Source organism: Mus musculus, chromosome 6 (genome assembly GCF_000001635.26).
Source record: "Mus musculus strain C57BL/6J chromosome 6, GRCm38.p6 C57BL/6J".
Taxonomy (NCBI): Eukaryota; Metazoa; Chordata; class Mammalia; order Rodentia; family Muridae; genus Mus; species Mus musculus.
The window spans coordinates 51,870,252-51,894,779 of NC_000072.6; the positions used below are offsets into that span (position 1 = coordinate 51,870,252).

At 40.3% G+C, this 24,528-nt stretch overlaps 1 protein-coding gene across 1 annotated transcript in view; it reads right to left on the reverse strand.

The window, feature by feature from the left end:
- Positions 1-24,528, reverse strand: part of Skap2 (src family associated phosphoprotein 2) — a 153,385-nt gene that overhangs the window by 11,087 nt on the left and 117,770 nt on the right. The window contains exons 10-11 of the mRNA NM_018773.2: positions 9,520-9,597; positions 4,224-4,336 (exon numbers count right to left, since the gene is read on the reverse strand). Of these exons, the coding sequence (NP_061243.1) occupies positions 4,224-4,336; positions 9,520-9,597 (191 nt within the window). The remainder of the gene's footprint in view (positions 1-4,223; positions 4,337-9,519; positions 9,598-24,528) is intronic.

Below are 24,528 nucleotides of genomic sequence, written 5' to 3' on the forward strand. Positions count from 1 at the left end.
CTTCTAAATCTACATTAAAATACTGAATTATTTTAATTCATTAAGAAAACAACATCAAGAGAACAATAAAGCAAAAAGGTACTGTCTCCATTTAAAGCAAACAGTATTTAGATTTACATTAGTGAGGTTCAAAGGTTGAAACTAAAAAAAAAAAAAATGTGGGGATATTTGAAGGAGGAGGTAACTCAGCCAGAGGGTCACATGGCAGCTGCTAATTGGAAAATGTTAAAGAGGGAAGGGGGAAGGGCAGAGTGTCTGCCAGCTCTTCTTTATTGTATGTTGCATTTGATTTTCACTGAAGAAAAAAAGGGTGATGGTGGTTAAGATCTGTGTAACTCAAAAGAGGCTTAACATAAATAAACCATCCTGCGGCTAACTGAGCACAGCAACTTGCCAGCAAGATGTTCATGGAAGAGAAGGGGAGGGAGGGAAGGAGGAGGAGGAGGAGGAGGAGGGAGGACAGAAGGAGGGTGGGAAAAATGTAAAAATAAGGTATATTTCCATAGAGATGTATAATGAAAATCGCCTAACCATCAAATCAGTGAAATGTTTTCTACCACTACATTTACAAAATGGAAATGTCTTTTATTATAAAGCATACCATTTGATTTTTAAATTTGTCTAGATATGTATATTAAAAAAATCTTTCCTTAAACTATTTTGTGTTACCTTTTTAAAATGGACATATTCAAAACTGAGAAACTTGTGGGCAGTAAGTCAAATCATAGATAATACTTCAAATTAAAAGTCAGTATATTTCTAAGATTAAATTGTATTTTTAAAAAACTTTTTAAATAGTTTTATTTATTAAAAAAGGCATGGCATCGATTTCTTACAAAGTATTCATTTTCTATATCTTCACAAATATTATGCTAGATTTCTTAAAATATATTCTTCCTTTTTATACAATTTCCACACTAAATTCAAAATGATGAACACAATTTTTCATGATTAATGCTAATACTTTATTGACATGAGATGGGAGAGTAATCACCCATAGCTAGATGTAAAGCTAAATTAATGACACCAGTTTGATTGTGCACATTAGCTGCAATTACCTGCACCACTCATTCTGAGCCACTAGATGGTGTAAAAAAATAAATTAGAATGGTGAAAACTTCATGCCATCACCACAGAGATCTAGATAATACTCTAAGATTAAACACATTTCTAGTCATACAAAATAGTAGTTATTTTTATACTACTTCTGTTTTTAAGAATCAAATTAGACGTTTGCTTATGTGTTCTCTCCTTATACTGCATGGGCCTCAGGGGTTGAATTCAAGTTCTCAGAGTAAAACAGGCATTTTTACCTGCTGAGCCAACTGCTTATCCTTCTAAAAATATACAGCACTGGTCCCACCTTGATCTAGAAATCCACTGCTTTCTTCTGAAAAATCTTGAGTTCTCAATTTATTATTTTAGGCATTCAGAAATTAAACACAGTTATGGTATTAACTTAAGGTCTGTGTCTACCCAGGTTTGGACAAAACCGTAGGTTACAGCACCTGTGAGAGATCATCCCGTGTTTCTTTCTGCACCTGCACAGTACAAGGTGGGAAGGAATCTTCACACACACACTCACCTCCAAAGCCAGCAGAGAGCCCAGCAAAGTCAGCAGCAGCGTTGGGGCAGAGCCGGGAGGCTGTTCTCTCTATGGTACCATGCACCGCTCTCTGAGGCTTACAGCTGCTGACTGTGAGTATCAATCATTTAGCTATGGGGAGATACAGTGACTAACACGTTCATCTTTCTTGGCTCTTCTTTCAAAAACCAAAATTAGTCCCAACTAAAATGCTGTCTCTGGAAGGAACCCAATGTTGTTGGAACATCGAGCCTTGCAAAGGTCTGAAAGAGGAGGCCAGTTCTCTCCCAGATAACAGCATTTACGATGGTCAGACGGAAGTGAAGGCTACGTGTGAGCTGGGCTACCTCTAACCCCAGGTCTTAAACAGGTTTCAGAGAACTCAACTTCTACCCTCCCTCAGCATCCAGGAAGGACAGTGCACACTAGGACTACACCTTTAATTTCACAGGAACAGGAAATGGCGGAAGTGAGACAAGTCCGTGCCACTTTGCCTGGGGGAGGGGGTGGGGGTGGGTTGTCTGCCTGAGTTTCCAGCAGCCCAAGGTACCATTGAGAGGGCCTTAAGAAGAGGCCCATATGGACCCTGTTATAGCTGTCTCATATGAGGCTATGCCAGTGCCTGGCAAATACAGAAGAGGATGCTCACAGTCATCTATAGGATGGAACACAGGGGCCCCAAAGGAGAAGCTAGAGAAAGCACCCAAGGAGCTGAGGGGGGTCTGCAACCCTATAGGTAGAACAACAACATGAACTAACCACTACCCCCAGAGCTCGTATCTCTAGATGCGTATGTAGCAGAAGATGGCCTGGTCAGCCATCACTAGGAAGAGAGGCCCCTTGGTATTGCAAACTTTATATGCCCCAATACCAAGGGGCCTCTCTTGCCAGGGCCAAGAAGCGGGAGTGGGCGGGTAGGGGAGCAGGGCGGAGGGAGGGTATAGAGAACATCCGGGATAGCATTTGAAATGTATATAAAGAAAATATCTAATAAAAAATAAATTAAAAAAAAAGAAGCAGCCCATGTGGGCTTTACAAGCTCCACGTGTGCAAAGGAATACAGTGCTGTACCACATATCCCTACACTCTGAAATTTCAAATACAAGTTAATCAACCTTTGAATTTTATATACTCACAGCTACATTAGTTAAATAAACAGTGAGCTTGGTAAATTTGGGAGGAATTTCAGGAAAGTTTCCTGATAAGAACTGGGCCAAACAGTGTTATTTCTGTTAAGTAATTAACTTTAAAAGCTGCTATTTTAACTTGGGACAATTAAATGTTTGATAACAGACTTAGCCAAAAGCTGTCATGTGGATATGACAGTAAGATAACATAGCAACCCATGGATCCCACCATTGGGAGGCTGACTGGAGTTCACAACCAGCCTTGGCTTTGGGCTTCTCAATAAGTCGTAATCTGTATTATTAGTAAATATTCCTTCTCGCACTTCTCCTACTAATCTCCAAGTGCTTATGTATTATTCTTTAGGATTCCTGATGTCTAGAATGTGTCCTGGTATTGTACATGCTTTATATGGGATGGGATGGGATGGGATGGGATGGGATTAAGCAGAAGGGACAGAAATGAACTACTCTAGGAGTCAAGATAATATAGCTAGCTCATGTACTCTATCTGCACCAAGAATAGACAATCTTCATTAAGATGCCCACTCTAAGATTCTGTGACCAGCTGGGTCAAGATTTTCAGTGCCAGCCAACCAACATTAAAATCCAAAATGTGACATTATTTTCAAATTCTCTTTGTATCTAATAACACATATCATCTTTCTGAAATATCCAAAATATTTCTCAGCTCAATAATTTTAGGGTTATAAAGTGTTAGACTTATGACCTATATAACATTTCCCTGCTTATATTTAAGTCATTTTCATTCATGATTTGGTGCTAAGATAAGCTTAAAAACATTTTTAAAAATCCCTATAGTACAGTAGGAAAAACTTCAGAGTGAAAATTAAGAGAGTTCCAACACTGCATCAGAAACTGATGTCTGGAGCAGACAGGTTCTACAGTGCAGTGTCTTAAAAAGCAAAGACACGATTCTCATGTACATAAAGATGAGTTTGTGGCAATATACTTTGGTACTGCAATTACAAATATAGTGTGTTAAACTTTAAAAAATTACCTCAACTTGTCTGAATATAGAGCCTTTAAATTGTTGGAACACCCAATGTGTTTACACAAAGATGAAAACCTTTTTTTATAAACACAATGTTTCTACTGGAGAATGGCAGGCAAACTCAGAATAAGCACACAGAAGAATAAGGAGGAAGAAGCAAGAAAAACATAATTAATAACCTAATACCTTACAATGTTAACTTTCACATAAGTATATTGTTTCTGGATAAGGCAGTAGGTGGATGCCTGCCAAGGGCTAGAGTGACAGGTAAACACACGGCTAAGTTGAATCCTGTTATCTGATTGTGTTTAAATTCTGATTATAGTTCACTTGACAAAATAATTAATTATTGTGAACTTCCAATTGTTAACTAGGACCTAGAAGAATTCCAACTGGCATTTTTCCCTTGTGTTGTAAATTTAAATGCAGGAGAACTGAGCTGTGTATTTCCCGTTGACAGCTGTCATTTGTGGGGTGGGGTGGGGGGTAACTTTCTTACCTTGCTAAGAATGTAAATCACATCACCACGCTTAAAGGACAACTCATCAGACAGAGCTCCAGTGCAGTCCCACAGACCCTGGTAAAAATTAGCGTAATCAGTGCTTTTATCTCCTAGGAAAAAGAGAGAGAGACTTGGGGTTAAGGCTTGAATCAAAAGAAATTAAAGAACCATTTTAGATTGCCAAGAAAGAAGCCCTGGCCTGGATCATGGTACATCTTAGTGAACCTGCAACTACTCCTGAGCATGCTCATGAAGATTGTTTCAGAAGGTTTGGTTTTTCATGGCCCCCTCCACTTCTATCTGTAATCTATAACCTGTAGCAATTACATTCTCAAATAGCAAGGTGCTTCTGCTCATTTTTAATGGAAAGTCCTAAGCTCACTCGCTATGTGTTTAAAGAGCAACTGGTCTTACTGTACCATCAGAATATCTAAGGGACAGATTGGACATATCTGAAGTAACAATTTCATGGAGTTTAGAACACTTGATAAGAGCATAATAATAATAGCATACTTTAATACTCAAATATAAAGCATTTGTATCCAAAGTCTCTCAAAGTTGTCTCTAAAATACTTTTGCAGCTGTGAAATTGCTAATGCAGACTTTTGTTCGTCAGGTCTAGGACATTAGGCTCCCACAGTGGCGTTATCAGTTCATCCTTCTCCTGGCATAAGCACAATGGATGTGAAGTGCTCAAACTGCCATACACACCATTAACTGATTGATTATTTAGTGCTCGTCGCTCCGTAATACCACAGTAACTGGATAATGTATGCTTTGTCACTCACACAATGTGGCTCCTAAAACACAGCACACAGTTAAATACGCTGGATGCTTTTGTTACACAAGAGAACTGTTTCCTGTTTTTAATTTCGTGATAATTGAGTTCTGATGAGTTAAGGAAAAAAGACTGCAAGTTATATCAATAAGACACAAAATGCCCGTGTATTCACTAGCCAGGCGGAACACAGATGTGCTGACAGCTTCCATCGCTGCAATGTCAGCTTTGAATCCACGGGATAACGTGGACATGGATGCTGGATCAGGCTTGTCATCTCACTTTTAAACAAGAGGCGTCTTGGCAACCTCAATACAAACGGCCACATTAGTACAGTCAGCATAGTGTTGATCTCCACAAAGTATTAATTTATTAGGAGATTTAAATTCTCCTTAATGTCTTTAACATTTTTTAAAAAGGAGAATCTGAATAACATGGAATCTAAGTATTTGTGGGATGCACCGTTTCACTTAAATTTGTGAGAAAATAAACAAGGACTAGAAAATACAACCTAACAGAATCCTCTGTTAATTTTTATTTTTTAGGATGGAAAGAGAGGGACAATAGGAGCGGCATGATAGGATTGGGGGAGGGGAGGAGGAGGAGGAAGAAGGAGGGAGGAAGGGAGAGAGGGAGGGGGGAGAGGGAGGGAGGGAGAGGGAGAGAGAGAGAGAGAGAGAGACCGACCCTGTATTGGCCTCTCCACTGTAGTAGCACTTGGGCTCAGAGCACTAAAACCAGCAGGGGCATGTGCAAGCCCCAGAATCCAACCAGGAGCTAATAGTGCTTGTGGCCACCCCTATCACATCCTCCCCCAGCCCCCAGGCATATATTAAATACATTCTGTAAACAGACACTAGAGGGCACTCCAGCTGGCCAGATACCTCCAAGCATTGACCATTTCTTTCTTTCTTTTTTTTTTTTTTTAAAAATCACTTAATAATAAAGTGACTGATTTCCTTTAAAAACCACTTATTTAGACAAATAGAGATTTAGAATTGAAACATTCCTGTCAGATTAAATCAACTGCTAATTGGGTCAAATGTTGCACCCCATGTGGTCTCTCAGTGTCAGCTTGAAAGTCAAGGAGTTAGAGCAGACAGGATGACATCATCTCACACGTGAGGCCTGCCACACAGTTCTAGCCAAGTCAAAGAAGGTCTAAATAGCTAGTTTCCCCAGTAGCCCTTCCCCCACCCCCCAACTTGTTCCCCACGCTGCTCAGGCCTTAGGCTTGGTCCGAAGACGTGGAAGAAACAAACTTTGGCTGAAAAACTGAGGTCAAAGTTTTTGGTGGAGCTGTGGGATCCCAGGTCCCAGCTGTCCGGGCCCTCCTCTGGTTCAGACCTTCTCACAGTACTTTTCAATTAACATGTTTTTTGTTTGTTTTTTGTTTTGTTTTTTGTTTTTTTTTTTTTTAAGTAGGGGGAGGAAAGAAAGGACAAAAAACCCCAAGTATCCAGTGATTTTAAATACACATTCTTACCACTTTGGTTTCTCTTTCCCTGGATACACTTGGAGAGACTCCCATTAACACTAATGGGAGTTACAGGAGCAGCAAGGGGAGAGACCCCCACGGTGTACAAGATGCATCTCTCCCTAGATGTGCATCAGGGGCATTCCATTAAACCTCACTGCTGCAAGGAAGTCAGGGAAGAGCCAGGGATTCAGCAGAGCCGGGGAAAGACACATTTTCAACTGTGCCTCCTGTAATCTTGATGATGATGGAGTCCAAAAAATGACGGACGGTCGGTCCCATGGACAGTGAGCACCGCTGAGGAGCACTCTGTGTGCCATCTGTGCGTCTATGACTGGCGTTCTAAGTGAAGAGCGGGCATCTACAGTGAGGGGAAGGCCAGCAGTGTGTGTGCTAGCTGCCTCCCCGGAAAGCATGCCAGACAAAAAGAATCAGGAGTGATCTTATTTGTGGAAAGCAGGAAGCTCCTATAGCTTATCTCTAAAATGGAGTGGCTCTAAACACACATAGACAAAACTCATGTACAAAAACAGCTTTGAAAGCACAGAAGGCTCACAAACACTAGCAGTCTTTGCCTGTGCTCGGGGAGATAACCCACAGGACATGACTTTGCTTTGCTTTGTGGCACAGGGATAGCAGATGCAGAGCCTCGAGTAGGCTAGTCAGAATGCCTTCCTGCTGAGAACCATCCCTGGCCCCAAGAAAGGCAGGCATTCTGTAGACTATGGAACACTCACAAGCACAGATAATGTGGTTTCGCTGTCTTTACTCGGCATGTTAACACCATTCTATCTATACCACAGTCAATATTTTGAAAATTACACACAAAATGTCACCTTGCTATGTGTGCTGTCCTGAGGGGCATGAATTACTTTTGAAAGAAGGTTTAAAAAGGAAAGTTAGCTAGCCTTTGAAAAATGTACACAATGAGCTTTTAAATTTTTATAAAAATACATATTTGGCAAAGCTAACAGGATTGTTACCAAAGTACAAATTAAGCAAGTAACCGCCAGATAGTCCACAAACACAAGATTATAAAAGGCATGTTGACAATGAATGAAGCATGATGCCGACACCAGAGACCCTTTCCCTAAGTACTGCAAGCCTGAAAAGTGTTTTAGAAAGGACAGCAGATTTTTATATTGTTAAAAACATCAAGCGGGCCCATCTATATACCTATAAATATACATGACCTTTGTAAGATGAGTGAATGTGAAGCGACTTGTAGGAGACAAGATGAACTCAGCTTTACCTTTAGATTTTACATTGCAACACTGAGTCTCTTCCTGCAAAATTAGTCAATGTAAAAAATATACATCAAATTCTTGAGCGAGGTTAGAAGTTCACAAGATGAGATGCTAGGCAGAAAGCAACACTCTTGTCAGCTCAGTGCTCCTAGTGGCAAGCACAGAGTCCCTGACGGCTTGCTTTGCGAAGGCATTGAATGATGGCTTGAAAGAGCTCTGTGGCACAAGAGACAGACATTGCAGTATCTTGTGGCTATGGCATGAAAAGCTCATCAACTTACTGGATTCCTTTGAGAAAAACTCTTTTCCCCCTACCCTCAAAGGCAAACATTTGAGGCATGCTCACTTGTGCCTGTGGAAGGTCTATCTACTATCTGTTTCTACCCTCTCTACCTGCATAGACATTTTACAAAGAAACATGCATGCTCTTGGCAGAAGCATCATGATTCAGAACTTTAAAAACAGATACCTAATTTACTATCAAGCATAGAGTGCCTGGGCTTTGCTTGCTGCCATGTTTTACAACTCTATTTTATAGGGCAAGAGGGCTAACAACTAATGACTTTGTCTTGTTTCCTTTCTGTCAAGGAAAAAAAAAAAAGGCAAACCCAAACCTTCTACAGCAACCTGCTCCTGCCTTCCTGTCCAGGTCTAGAGTCAGGCCCGCTTCCTTCCCATATGTCACAGTAGGAAGGCCCCAGGAAAGCTACTTCCTGAACACGCACTGCTTGTCCACCCTGCTTCTGACAACTCAAAAGAGTGATGTATGGACATATCAGAGAGAGGAAGGTGACCCTAGCTCCAGCTCTTTACAGGACCTGGGGGTGACAGGGCAGACCTCACCCCAGCTGACATATGGCTGTGAAGAGGTGTAAAGTTCTGATAAGAAGGCTGCCCATCTCTTCTTTCCCTGTAAAATAAATGCTGGTTTATCAAAGTTAACTTCATGTTTGTGCTACAGATAGTTTATCTTGTGCTACTTGGAAATAGCAACAAGCAAGAAGAGTTGTCCGTATTGTGTGTGTGTACATGGTGTGCACATAATTAGTACTTGGGGCCCAGTGCCAGGTGGAAATGGATAGTGCAGAATATCTTCCCCAGTCTGCTAGGCAACCAGTGTCCTTTCCTCATTTTTAAGCTGCTGTCACTGGACTCTGGCATTTCTTACCCAATTCATTTGCTTTCTGTGTTAATCATATGCAATGAAGATATGCATGGCCAACATTTAAACAGGCTGCAGATCAATTAGCGGTCTTAAGTTTATCTGATTTTTATCAAAGAAGACAGAGCTGTGGGTCGATTGTCAGAGCCTGTGTCAAGTTGACCTTTTCAGAGATGTCTACATTGCCAGTCCCTTGGGCAACTTGTTGTCCCCTGTTAGTCTCTGAATGGCAGAAGTCTGTTCTGCTCAAGCACAAAGTATACACAGATGTCTATATTACATTCTTATAGGTTTGACAGCAACTGCATGTTGTATCTATAAACTGTCCTTTAGCAGTGACACTTCCTCAATGATGATAAGCTAATTTATGCAACTAAATCTCCTTTGTGCAGAAATGAAAGCTAATTGAGTCATTACAAAGTAATTCAGGAAGGAATACCTTGTATAAATTGGCTTACTTTATAAATCCTTCTCAAGTGGTTTTCATGCATCCTAAATGGGACTAAGCAGCTTATCAAGCATAAGACATACAGACCAAACAAGTCAACTTCTTCAGGGAGCTGTGCAAACATCCTCAGAGGGTTAGAAAGTGACTCTAACAAAACCAAAATAGACTTTGCCAGTGCTACCTGAGGTGTGATGCACACTGTCCCGACTTCCCTTCCCTTGCTCGTCCATCTTCACTGAAGCAGTGTCCTCTTCCTCCTCTGCAAATAAACAGAGTCAGTGGCACATTAACAGGCCCCATGTCAATCACAGCACCCACCCTGCTTAAAGAGCAAGACAAAGTCTACAGCACTTAATAATTATCTTTAAGAGCACAAAACACCCAAGATTCATATTCCTTTGTTAATAACCAAACAACATCCTCACCAAGGCTTACGTTGACCTGATACAATATAAGATATACCCTACTGTGTTGCACATTTGTTTTAAATGTACAGAGAAACTTGTCTGGAGCAATCTTAAATCCAGGACAGCCCTTAGACCTAGTAAAGTAACAGCCAACTTTATACAGATATGCTATATTATACTGAATAGCAGGAGTACTACAATACATGGTTCCTAAAACATCAAGACAGCACAGAAAACAGCGTCTGACATAAAATGCAGATGACCTGTAAGTCATCAAACCCCAGCCATGCTCGCTGGTTTCCTCACTTAGTCCTCTCACAAGAGGCTGCTAGATAGTCCTAACACTTAAAGGTCATTTCCCCAAATTCTACTGTGGATCTCCTATGTGTCACATATCGCAGAAGGAAAGGCTTTATAGATGAATGATTATAAATCCTCATTCTATAGATAAGTAAATTGAGATGCATAGGTGGCAAACTTCCAAAGCATGCGATTTAAAGTTGAGGCTGTGGGTATGAACCCATGTTCTTTATCCTCTCCGCAGTCAGTGCTTTGCTCAGACTTTGCTCCCACACACTCTAAGCACATCCCCTTCCCAGGATAGGGAATAAAATAGCAAGAAATTGTTTTAAACTATGTCATTCTTTTCTACTAAAAGCAGATGTATTACACTATCACTTTCCCTACTTAAGGATTTATACAAAACTGAAAAATATTTAATGTAGGATATAAAAACAAATGGCATACCAAAGAAAAACTAAAAGAAAAAATATACTAGCTCAAGAATAATCTCCAATGTGTATGTAAGATACACATAGGTAGCTAGTATGGCTAAGAAATCAATCAACCAGTCAACCAGTCTCCATTGAGGATCACCCACGTGTGAGGGGGAGGACTTGCCAAGGAGGCAAAGGGAACAGGGAGGTTCTGCCCTGAGGAAGCTGGCAGCCTGCTGGGGCGGAGACCTGAGGGCAAGGAGTTAACAAGGGACACCTCTGATGGGTGGGGCAAAGCACTCAAGTAGTGCAGAGGGAGAACCTGGGATCCCATGGAAGACCTGTAGGACGCAAAGCAGCGCTTTCCAGATCCCAGCTTAAAGTACAGGCACAGCCACGTTCACTGGACAAAGTAGCACGCCATTCTAGCAATGTGAGAAATGGAGGCCAGTTTAAGTCCCATAAACATCGTGTTATAGCTGCAGACTCCAGTCTGGTGGGCAGTAAGAGCCTTACAAGGTTTCTGAGCAGACAGGGCAGGACTGAAATTGCTTTAGAAATGGTCATTAGATCCCATTGTCTCAGCCGGCCTGGATAAGGGGCGTGGAGAGTCTAGATAAAGAGGAAGGAAGTCCTGAACTGCAGGGGCAAAGGAAACAGGAAGGAGATGGCGTGAGAGGTGCAGGAACCAGAGTCGATAAGCATGTGCCTGCCTTCCTAGACGTTTTAAGACTCAGGTTTTGAGACTAGTGGACAAATGGACATATCATCACTGAGAGGCTGGCCCAGATAATCTGTGTTGTTGGGGGAACACAGACTTGTTTTTGCAAGTGGACAGGGTTAATATCAGAGAAAAGGGCAACTGTAACATATTAGAAAAGTGTCCTGTATGTTTTAACCGGCAATTAATCAACACCAGGATTTGAAGTAAGCTTCAGGGTTCCTGTGCTTAGAAGTCAAATGTAAGTGGTTTGAGTTTATATAATTCAACTCCGACAAAATAATAAAAGCTTCAAAATAAGGAGCAGCTGGAACAATTTGTCCTCATGCACATTGCCGAGTTAACCTCAGTAATTTAATACGGGATAGTTTTTAACAACCGTCATCTCACTTTGGCCAAATCTCAAGGACTACTTATCACAAGCGGGTTGTTTATGGGGAATTCTCCCATAAACTCTAAAGGAGAATTTATAGTTAATCCCACCTACGCTGTTTTCACAGACACAGCATTTACTCTTTAAGGAGAAGACAGAGCTTGCCTTGCCTTGCTCTCTCTTTCTCTGCACCCACTCTCTCCAGCCTGTTCAGATACTAAATCCAGTATTAGGGGGTGAAAACCATGGGGTGCTTGTCCTTACCATAGGAAAGCCACATCTAGGTACTAAGTGCTAGTTTTGGCTTTTAAGAAAAAAATTGGGATTTAGAGTCACCATCTAATGTTAGCACCAAAATTTTATAAAAAATAATTGTAATAACTAAATGGAAAATGTTCTTGGCAAAGTTAACAATAAATTTTGAAGAATTTATTACCACAGGTTTATTTTTAGTTCATTAAAATGTGTCTATGGTATATGCTAAGGATTGTACTGGTGTGGGAAAACTTTGCCTCTATGAAATGTATTATTAGATCATCAGAAAAATGACAAAATGTTGGAGCACCAATCTTCACGGCAAAGCATGCAAACCAAAGCCTTTGTGAGGTGGCCTCGTAACAGTGTGGAGCGTGGCTGCCTCTGCGGCGCTGTCTGTCTGCATTTCAAAACTATACTGACATTTTAGGTGAAAACCTTACGCAACCCATCCGTCAAGTGTCCAAGTAACAGTTCATTCTTCTCGGCCTAACAATACAAACAGCGTCCGCAGAAGAGACAAACCCAAGTTGTGTTTGTTTTTAATTTTAGAGGCTAATATTCACACTGAGCCTTGACTAGAGCCCAGCACAAAGGAAGGTGCTGACTAACTACTGTGAAAAGACTGGATCCGTAACCACGCGAGTCCTACCGTTCATTAATTAACAGTGCAAGACTGCGTACCACTAACTAAAAGCTGCAGAAGAACAAATAACCAAAATTCTAGGCAATAATTACCTTTACTCCATATTAGAAATACACATATTCGCATGTTATTTTACTTAGATTTATTATTAAACATATTTTATTTTCGTACTGAGACATAATGTCATTATATAATACTAATTAATACCTCAAATAGTCAATGTTTGTGGGTTAATATATTCCATTCAACATTTTAATAACAGTAAACAAAAACAGCTCAGCTCTGCAGTAAAATCCATCAAACCACACAGATGGTTATAGGGTTTTCATTATGTGGTTTCCATAGCAATCATATTGCAAATCTGGAAGCTTCTTGCAAATAAGCAGCTTGTATTTACATGCCTCTCAGCTGCAGCACAAAACTCTCTGACACGCGAAGTTATTATTCCAATCACACGGTGTTAGGAGAATCATCCAGAGATTGTTTTGTGATCAGACAAGATGAAAATAAAGCAAGCTAAGGGCCGAGGGGAATCAGACACAGGCAACACCTGCTAATCAGCGTCTTCTAGCAATGGCTGGTGGTCGGGAAAGGTTTCAACCTTAAACCCTGTCAGAAATATGAACCTTCCAGAAGCCATCTGATCTATACAACCCTGAGCCTAGCTGCAGCCACTTCTTTTCAATGGCTGCTTGGCCACCTTCCTGTATTGAGCAAGGACAAGATAGCTAAGTCTTTCCAAGTCTTTTCAGGAAAATCCACATGGAGAAACTGAGAAATGCTTAGGGTGAGAAAGTTGAGACTTCCCCTCTCCTTTATATTAACCTATTTAATTTGAACTTTGATCTAGTTTCCTAACAGACGGATTAGTATCATATAAGGACCACAGATCTGTGCAGCTATGTAGAATATGCAATACTGCTGTCTCTAGCTCCTAATGTTCCTACTTGTAGGATAAACAATCGAAGTGAAAACTGCTTAAAACACCATGCTTGAGAAAGGCCACGGCCACTGGTTAGCACCCAGGCAGGGTGAGTGAGTTCAGGAGTCAATGGCCGACTCTCCAGTCTCTTCCCGGGAGCGGCAGAGCACAGGGAACTTCTTTGATTCACACATGTGTTTCTCATGGACAGCCTGCAGAAAACAGTGTCTTCGTTCCTCATTACAATGTATTTTAAACTCAGTTGAAAGGGTAGAAAATTCTCATAATGTATTTTTTTTAAAAGGCAAAAATATGCTCTGAAATAGAGTTCCTGGCTTCATTTGATTATGTAATCATGTATTTTCCTCAAGAATAGTAGTTTTTGCTTAAACAACCACACTATCCATACCACCCATGTTTAAATCCATTATGTAGCTAAATATTCCAATAACTTTGAGGCAATAGTAGGCACTTATATCCTCATTACTCTGCAAATGCAAACAATGAAGTTTGTGGAGCCAGAATAACTTACTCAGGTGACATCCAGCTAGGTCATATTTGGGAGAGGGTCACACTTCAGGCATATGCTAGTGGGCCTTGGTGTCTCTTCTTTGACTTTCACTAACATTTGAATTTGCTGAGGGTATTGTTCAGTAACTGCAAGTACAAGGCTGTGGATTTGAACATTCAAACATGCACGCCTGCACACACACCCTTCACTTTATGGGTGGACTATTCTTTTAAGTATCTGCTGCTTAAGGACATGGAAGACATTTTAAAACAGATGGCCAGACTCTACATCGGCAGGCACTACAGTAAAACCCTTTTTCTCTTTTCTTTTTTTGGTTTTTAGAGACAGGGTTTCTCTGTGTAGCCCTGGCTGTCCTGGAACTCTCTCTGTAGACCAGGCTGGCCTCGAACTCAGAAATCCGCCTGCCTCTGCCTCCCGAGTACTGGGATTAAAGTGGTCCTGGAAACAGAATAACAATTTGTAATGCTAACCACTTTGTCTTTTCTGTTTTCCTAGCTCTGTCTTCAGCCAAGCTTTTCATGCCCTCAAACATCCCTAACATAAATCCAAAATTTGGTACCGTGTTTAAGTCATAGAAGTCATAACTGAAAACAGAGTTGTTCCCAAGACAGCAAGCTTCCTTTCTTCTTTACATTCAGTAAGGGAAATGTGTTTACAAGGAAAAGGTAAAAATGAGTCTTTCTATATACAGTATCTGAAAGAAGCTCACGCCCATGTTGGTGCCATAAGCTAACCTGAACATCAAGAGTTTAGGGGCACTATAAGAAAAGTGCCCATCCTCGAATAGATGAATGTATGGCATTCATCTGAATAATGAACTGAAGACATAAAATGCTAGCCCTAGGTTATGATGTAAAAAATGGAAGCAATAGTGGGGAGGGGCTATACACATGACACCTCACCCTGTATTCTCTCTCCAACTCCTTGGAAAGCTATGAAGGCCGGAGGAAAGGTTGTTAAAAAAAAAAAAAAAGCTAGTCAAAAGGACGCATACAGAGATACAAAGGCTTACAACGAGGGAGAGTGGGGTGCAGAAAGGCTTATAGACCCAAACATTGATAATATAAATATGATACTTCAGAGAGATTTTTCTAGTTAGCTGGACAACATATATTAAAGCAATAACATATGTTTTTGCTAAAATGGACAGAGGAATCTCACAGCACTCGCTCCACATGAAACTCCAAGAGCTCCAGGCAAACAATGGCTGCCGAGAAAGGGAGAGCCAGTCTTCTCCAGCAATGAGACCCTCATAGGGGATCCAGTCCCAAGCAGTCAGCCCTAACTATATACAAATGATCAACCCTAAATGAACTCAGCAGGTTGTACTTATAAACTCATGTGTGTGAGTATGCGTACCAGTAGTAATTACAGAATAAATTGGACTCTGAGGAGTAGAGGGGAGCATAGGAGAGGGTGAGGGAGGAGAGGGAGGAAATGATATAAACATAATACTCATGTAAAATTCTCCACAAGCCACACAAAAATAATAAGAGAATAAAACTCACAATTTTACATATATTTAGTCTTACAAAGTTCCAAATGAACAGGCAGTTAAGGTGACAGAAACGGCAGTCACAATGAGCTCTCCTGGAAACTGGGTCAAGTGTGGCCTCCCCTCCAGGACTCTGGATGAGAGCTTACAAAACATGGACCCTGTGTTATAAAAAGACTCTTTGTTGCCTTACAAATTTGTTAAAAATTTCGTGCTAAAATTTTTATTAACCTAAGAAAGTCAAATTAAGTGATTTCTGTTATAAAATGTTTTGGTTCTGCATTTATAACACAATTACAGTTCCTTTTTAATATAGACTAACTTTTTTTATTATTCTAAGTATAAAAAGCATTATCTACACATTGCTAAAAAATAGAAAAAAAGAAAAAATAATTTAAAAAATTATACTGATTTAACCACTACTGATACCTTGTAGACCATATTTCCTTTAGTATGGCTTTTGCTTTAAAATGGCTTTTTATCAAAAATATCTTAAATGCATCTGTATTTTACTATGCCCACATATTTCTTCTCCTAAATGTATATGTTATTTATAAATTATTTTAAACTCTTTTTAGGAAATAACTTGTCAATGTAGATTGTTTAAATTTCTTTAGGTAAGGGCTGTAGAGATGGCTCAGTGGTTAAGAGCACTTACTGCTCTTCCAGGGTTCTGAGTTCAATTCCCAGCAACCACATGGTGGCTCACAACCATCTGTAATGGGATCTGATGCCCTCTTCTGGTGTGTCTGAAGACAGCTACAGTGTACTCATATAAATAGAAATAAATAAATCTTAAAAAAAATTCATTAGGTAAAAAAAGAAAATCATCTAATCAATAATTAAGTTAATGAATAGATCACTTAACTATAGTACAGGTCTCATTTGATCTTCAAGTGCCTACAATAATTTCTATAAAAAGTAGACTCTTGAATGCAGGGCTCACATGCAACAGCCTGGCTGTTTGCTCTGCTTCACAGACACCAAGTAAGAAACCTGAACAAGAATCTGGCAGATGCTGTCTTAGAAATAAAGTGAGTGTTTGGGGGAAAATGAATGGCAGCATTTATTTCCAGGGCTAGAGTTTAAGCTTTCGAGCAAACACTAGAATCTTAGAAACTTGTAAGCACCACTGTAGGCTGCTGACCCCCAAGCTCACTCAGCAACAAACTGTTATATGAGCTTCTCAAAGTCTATCTCAGCCCAATGGCAGACACCCAAGCTCCTAATCTCTAAAGACGTTCAAAGGTTTCTCACGAGACCCCATCTACTTCTACCTTCTCCCTCATTCTTCATAGTTAACTCCTAATAGGCAGCTCAGCAGCTTCGTTTCAAGTCCTCTTGTGATGCAGTTTTACCTGGGCCAGAAGCCAAACATAAGTCCTACTGATTTAGAAGGCCTGGCTCAATTGATCCCACAACCAAGAAACTTTCCCCACACCCAGCAGGCAACTAGCCAGGTTCCCTGTGTGCTCCAGGATGCATTAAGACCTACATTTGTATCCTGCTTGTTGAAAACTTTGTTTCCTAGTCGACTTTCCTGCAGGCATGACCTCCTGAGAGCTTCCTTGTATTACCACAGACCAGCACAGGGGGTGGGAATGAAATGGTTTCTAAGAATGTTTGTAGAATCAGAGTTAAATGGATTTGCTAGCTAGGGATTCCACTTGAGCTTCTGTAACTGCTTGCTAATATTAGCAGTCAGAGACAAATTCTGACAGGAAAGGAGTAAATAACACAAGCTGAGCTGACTTCTCTGAGCTATTGTCCTAAGTGCATACACAAAGCATATGCTATTACATAATTTTTATCATACTGATCATAGTCTGTGAATTTCAGCTATTTTCATAGGTCTCTTCAAAAGCTGCACTCATTAAATGTATTCTACCACAAGGAAACTGGTGGATTTTCATCCCCCTGAAACCTCATTGAGATGGTTTGCAATTAAAATCTGAATGGTAGTTTAAAATACAGGCTTTAATAGCATACATTTTTTTTTTTTTTTTTTTTTGCCTATTCTTTCTTTGACGTTTTGAAATCTGCCTTCTGAAGTCTAACAATATATCCAACCAACACTCACCTTCCTGCTGGTTATCACAGATTATGATGACAGTTACTCTTGTCCGTTTCCCTCTCCACAAGTAAAGTTGTGGATAAAGTTGAACAGTGTCCCTGTTAATTCCCTGTACCTTCCAGGCCCACTCATTTCCAATGTTACTTTCACTTGTAGCCTTTAGCCGACGAAGGAAGGGTGACAGTATAAGTATTTATTGCCTTATCTTCCCCTCTGCATTAATTTTTATTTGTGTGGGTGTGCATGCTTGTGAGTGTGCCTGTGTGTGTGTGTTTGTGTGTGTATGTGTGATAGTACATGTAAGTAGGAATTGGTGTGTGGAGGTCAAAGGATAACTTCGGGTGTTGGTTCTTTCGAACTTGTTTGAGAGAGTCTCTTGTTAGTTGCTGTTTAAATCATGCAATCTCCCAGGAATTCTCCTGTCTCCACCTTGCGAAAGGGGTATTGGGACTGTGGATACATGATACCACATGGATTCTTGGGACCCCAACTTTGTCAATGTACATGTCAAATGCTTTATCTAACTAAAGTCAATCTCCCTAGCCACTGTTACTCCTATGTATTCTTTGTATCTCTCCTCCTTGGTTGAAGGTTCCAAGTTGTTGATATAAAAAAAAAAAATTAGCCATCCTCATCAGGGCCAGAGTTACTCTCAGCCCCTCAGTTCTTTGGGCTTAGTTGGCTATATCCAACTATAAAAGCTTCCAGGTGCCTAGAAAACTTTATTCCAAGGAATAGGAAGGACAGTACACAGCAGTGAATATTTAATATTTATAAAACAATTCTCAACAAACAGTACCACTTACATTTTTCCATTACTATTGTACATTTTCTGTACATTTTCACTGTAATACATAACTTCATATTTATGAGCCATATTAACATACCTGCTTATCACCTAGATGTGTTGTTCACCCAGGGCGCTGGCTCTTAATACTTCAACAGGTATCAGAAATACCTATGGGTCTAATTCAGAGGCTATAGCCCACACATAAAGATTCTATCTCACTAGATTTGGGGAATCTCTGAACATGCAAGTCGCCAGCCCATGCTGCTGGTCCAGGCACATTTAAGAGCCTGTTATCTGCTGCCACGTCTCCTTACGAATGACTTTACAAGACTGAGTGTTCCATCACTGACAGCCCAGCATAGCTGGAGGAGTGCTGGCCTAGCATGCATGAAGCCTTACATTCAGGTCAAATACTTAATAAAGTGGACATGTTGGTGCGTTCCCCTAATCTCAGCTCTCGGGAGGTGACAGCAGGAGGATGACAAGTTCAAGATCATTCTTGTCTATGACCCTACCTCAGAACAAAACAAAACAAACCCTAAAGTTCAGTGTTCTGTTATCAAGTGAATGTAAGTTGGTCATAACTTTGTATCTTTAAATATTTTTTACCTTTTAAATTTGAAAACATGGTATGCCTTACCAAACAGCAGCAAAGTAAAATCAATTATAGTAAAATTATTAAAGGAGGAGTTTATCTCACTTATCCTCTCAAGAAAGCCAATGGAACTATACAAAATGCAAATGAAGGTCCTGCTCCAGAGGTCATGCCCTTTCACTAGCCAAATCAAACTTGATCAACTTCAATGTTCTCACCTGGAAAACAAAAATGAGAGTGTACCCTCGGGAACTACTCTGAGGACAAAATGAGGTAAAGTGCCCAGCAGACTCACAGCAGTGGCAGTATGATGATAATCTGAGGGCTGACTGTGTGAAGACTACTAGGCACGTCACACTTACATCTCACTCAGTCCTCGAACCCCTCTGAGGCAGATGCACTATTATTCCCATTTCCGGATAAATAGAGGCATGGAAGGCTGTCAGTGACCTGTGCAGTAAATACAGCTGCAAGGAGGAGGGCCAGATTGAACCTGGGTCGCCTGCTTCCGGAACCTGAACTCTTCCCGCCAGTGTAAGTCAGTAAAGCTCTGCGCGTATCACCTGTTCATACATGTGTTAGTTAACTAACCAGCACTCTAACCTCCTGACATCCCATGGAACCTATGAGAAAGATAATCTCACAATGCCCTATTCTTGGTTTTAACACTCTTCAGTGACAAAATAACATGGCTTACTGACAGTCTGGAATAAAATATCCTTCCTGAAGATAGTGTCCACTTCTGAAAAACAGAAGAGTCAATTTTGTAATGGCCACAGAAAATGGAACGCTTGGCATTTGCCCCTTACATTTTTCTTTCTGTTGGAAAGCAGCTTGCAAATGGAAAAATCGCGTCCATCATCTCCCTCCCAGAGACTGAATATGATGAAAGACAGAGGAAGGGGCCCCAAAGCAGGCAGAGCCAAGAGCAGCTTCCATCTCAGCCAGGAGCTCAGGGAGACTCAGCGGCCCTGAAGAGGATAGCTCTAGCTCCTTACTACACTTGACTGCAGTGAGACAAAAAGAAAAAAATAACACTACTTCCCAAATACAGACTTGCATGGATCTAGGAGGGGATGTGCATAGGTGTTCAGAGTGGCAACTTAAGGAGCTTCCAATTTTAAGGTAAGAGGTGTTTTCTTGGCAAAGGGATGATATTGTTATACAGTTTTTATAATGAAACCACAGTATTTCTGTAGAATGGGGCTCCCCAAAGAAGCAAGGAAGAACCATCGAGGGAAAGGAGGTGAGACACACGAAGCTCACCTGACAGAGGGCTCCGTCTGGCACAACAGCATTTGATATTCTTCCAAGCATATAGCATAAATCTGAGCTTAAAAAATAAAACCCTTGTTCAGGCTTGGCTCCCTAAAGGGACAGGCTGAACTCTCATTTGAAAGTTCCCCGTCCTTGGATTCCAGAAATAAATCCAACATAAACAAAACGCTTTATGTAAAAGAGCCAAGGCATTTTTAATGTACATGACAGGCAAGCTGTAGCTGATTTTTCTTTTCTCAAGGTCACACACAGCATTTCAGAGAAGGAAATTGAGTAAATTTCAACTTCCCGTCCTGCAAGGACAAATATCTGCCATTTTAGGGACCAAAGGCTAGACAGTGCCATGGCTGCAAAACTAAGTCTGTGCTTGCTTTCCAGTATGAGAAAACACTCTTGGTTTCTCATTCTCAGATCATAACTGTTTATAGACTACTTGTTAATGTAAGTATGACATTTAATAAACCAATCCTGGTACTTTTAGTTGATAAAATGTTATGCTATAATTATGTACACTATATTAAGGTACAATTTAGGGCTTTATTTCCATCTAATTAAATAATGTAATCAAATATGTAAATTTAATGGCCTGTCCAACTACCATATTTATAGAACCATTCAATGTTTATTGTCCTTGCTTAGAGTAAATCATCAATTTAAAGACAATAATAAAATGACAATATAAACTCTTTTGATCTTAGTCCACCTAGGAGAGTAATGCTGACTGTTCAAATGCTGTCTAATTATAGAACTTAGTTTCTCCCATTCTGCCTAAAGAAAAGTAGTTATCAGCCAGTGGTTATAGAATTCAGGTAGCTTTGTTAAAAATGGTTCTATTACATGGCCCTTTACTTAGCATTGGAAAACAATTTCTGGATTAAAAAGTCAGAAAGAAAAATGATCTCAATATAGTCCGTGCAGTGAGGAACTACAATACAGGGCTTGGCACGCGCTCACAGGGAGAGTCTGGCTCCCAGATGCTTTTTGCTAACCCACAGCAGGTTCAACAACGGTTAAACAACTGACAGTGGGAACTCATAGCACTGATGACACAGGGACCAAAACTCAGCAGGAGCCTGTCTCATGAGCATTTCCATATACTGAAACAAAAAATCATAGACATACACTTCACTTTTCATCGATCAAAAGAGTCAACATGTGCAATAGCTTTCCTACAGTAGATGCCAGCAAGTTAAGATCTACATAAGGTGTATCACTTCGACACGACAAAGCATCTCAATATTTGTTTTGTATTAGTCCTTGAAAATGAGGCTGTAGGGGCTGGACAGATAGCTCAGTGGTTAAGGGTACTGATTGCTTTTCTAGAGGACTGGAGTTTAAATCCTAGCAGCCACGTGGAAGCTCACAATTGTCTGTGACTCTAAGATCTGACGCTCTCACACAATATACACGCAGGCAAAACACCAATGCACATAAAATAAAGAAAATGAGACTGTAACCCTGAAATAACTGCAGCAAACAGATAATTGTCTCCATAGCTCACTTGTTACAATACTATCATATATCTATGACTCCCTATAGCCTGAGCCTGATGCTAACACTGCTTCTACTAGTTCGAATTAAATGAAATTGTATTTGGCTATCTTTGACCTCCAAAAATTGCACTTTTTCAAGATTTGAGGGTAAAATGAAAATTCTGACACTGAATTTTGCCAGCAAGTGGCAGATGAATGTTCTAAGACATGAAATGTCAATGTTTCTTTATAACTGGCCATTAAATGTATCATGAATTCAACTGTCTTTCCAAACAAGCATATGCTGAGTAAAAATCTGTATTTACTATAGTATACATTCAATCATAAACAAATATTGCTATTATTTAATATAAAATTGACTGACACAGATGTAGCCAACAGTAAAGAGTCATGATACAAATAAAATTACTTTTTTGTGAGTTTTTCCCCCTAGTCCCAGATGACACATTTCTCTGAGATGATATTTTCTCCCTTAATACCAAACAACTTCTGTCACATAATGTTTATGTCATGTGAGTTCTACAAATAAATAGTTTAAAACAATGGGTTTGATTTTCTGGAAGAAAAAGATTGGCACAAGAAATAAATAAGTTATTTAAATTAGGACTTCAGGTGATTGGACTGACAACTCCATCTTTACAGCATATCCCAAATCACCACATTAATCTGACATAACAAGACTTCAAATGCAGATACTCATTATTCCGAGTGCATAAAACTAAAACCTGCATGCACATCAAGATGTGTCTCCACATTACTATAATTTTTTTCAGCAAACCTTTGTACAACACAAACATCATTTGTACCCTAATCTGTATCAAGAAGCCACTTAGGGTAATTTTTTCATAAATCTAACAGACTTATTAAGACCTTTCATCATAAATCTAACAAGTATTTCTTTTTGTCAAGAAATAATTAAGAAATAAAGATCATCAGTGCTCCGAAAGGACAGACAGACAGAGCATGGAGTCTTGCCTATAGTAAACATGTAAAATTCTGCTTATCTAACTTAAGTTAAAGTTTATAAATTACAATTATAATAAAATCTCTACTGCAGAGTTTCTGTAGTAATCAATCAATTATTCATGGTGAAGAATGGAACCTTTAGCAGCAATCTGGTCAATGGCCAAACTGAAACAAACCTGTCTTTTTCTACTTTCCCAAAATTACAGATTGACTGTGCAGGGTGGGCCAGAGGCTGCAATTTAAAGTTTTGTCTGAGACAAAACTTTGCACCTGAGAGGAACAGAGAGCTGCGAGTGAGACCTACACTACTCCAGGAAAGCCACCAGGAAGCTTTTTTGCCTTCCAGGTCTCTGGAGAGTGTTGAGGTTTCAGTGAGAAATCAAAGCCTCACGTTTGTACAAACACCTATAACCTCAAGTACAGTGTCCCCAAGCCAAGCAACCTGACACAGTTGTGAAACCCTTGAGACTTTAGCAGTAGCAAAAGCAGAATCATCATGGAGCGAAGCCTCCAGAACCAGGGCACACACAGCTCCTCAGAGGTCGGTGGAAACCTCACATGCTTACCGTACATAGAGCTAGAAGAACAGTGAGAAAACAGGCAATTCACACGTAAGAAACTAGGAAGAAGGCCAATGAATGTAAATCTTCATTTTCATACCTTTGCCAAGCTAGAGATGCAAACCACACTTAACAGTAGTAGCTTGGCCCCTTTGCTTTCCCCTAGAAGGATGCATCCCATGGGTTATCTCCTGGGGCTCTGGGGCATCTGCTTTTTAATATCTCAAGCAATGGAGTTTCTTCCACCACTTCCTTTGGAAAGTCTCTTTTTTGTGTGTGTAAGTTGGGCAAAACCAAAAGTAGGCATAAATGTTAATGTGATTTGATAGTTATGTTTCAAATGTTCCTATTTATGAACCCTTTCTTGAAAGCTTCTACGAGTAGACATCCCCACTTTGGCTGTTATAGGGACCATGCAATCATCTGGCCTCTTCCAGACAGAACACCAGTTGCCTACATCTCGGTGTGCTCAAGGCATCTTGGTTTTACTTGCACCTTCAGAATGCTCTAAAAGTGGTGTTTACAACCACAAATCATTTCCAGATACAGGTCCTTTCGGGTACCTCATCTATGGCCACACGCTTGGGCTGGAACTTTACTCCTCATCGGTATCTCTTGGTCTTTTGTTATATTCACCCTTGGTTAACACACTCTGACTAATGCCATCAACACTACACAGTGAGTGCCTAGCACAGTGCCTGCTTGACTAAAAATTGCTGTGTGTGTGTGCTCCACGACTAATTTAATGGAGTGATGAAAAACCCATGTTTTTTTCTCTACTTTTCTCATTTCATATTTGCAGCTCCTCTTTGCTCACTGATTAGAACAGATGACTTTTTCCAAATGCCTTTAAATGAACACTAAGCTGCCATGAGAGAGTAAATAAACTACGGGGTTCAAGTCTTACGTATCTCTACATGCTTTGGGATCACTGTCATTTACACCTAAGTCTTATGTGATATAGGAATAGGTAGTATTTTATTTATGGATTTTTTTTTTCAAGACAGGGTTTCTCTGTGTAGCCCTGGTTGTCCTGGAACTCAAAGTGTGGACCAGGCTGGCCTGGACTCAGAGATCTCCATGTCTCTCCCTATAAGATTAAAGGTGTGGGCTGCCACACCTGGCTTTGCGGATGTTAATCGCCCTGACCCAGCTAATCGGGATGTTTCCAGGCAGTTCTGAGTGAGATGTTTGACGATTTGAGATAGAAAAGAACGATGGGAGAAGGCATCAGGTCAGTGGTGGAGAGAGAATGTAATGGGCAATGTGGATTCAAGTTCAGAATTGATTCAGGCTCTGAAATATGGTAGCTAATGGAAGGGAAGTATGGGAAGGAGACGGGAAACAAAAACTCAAGCAGACCATGG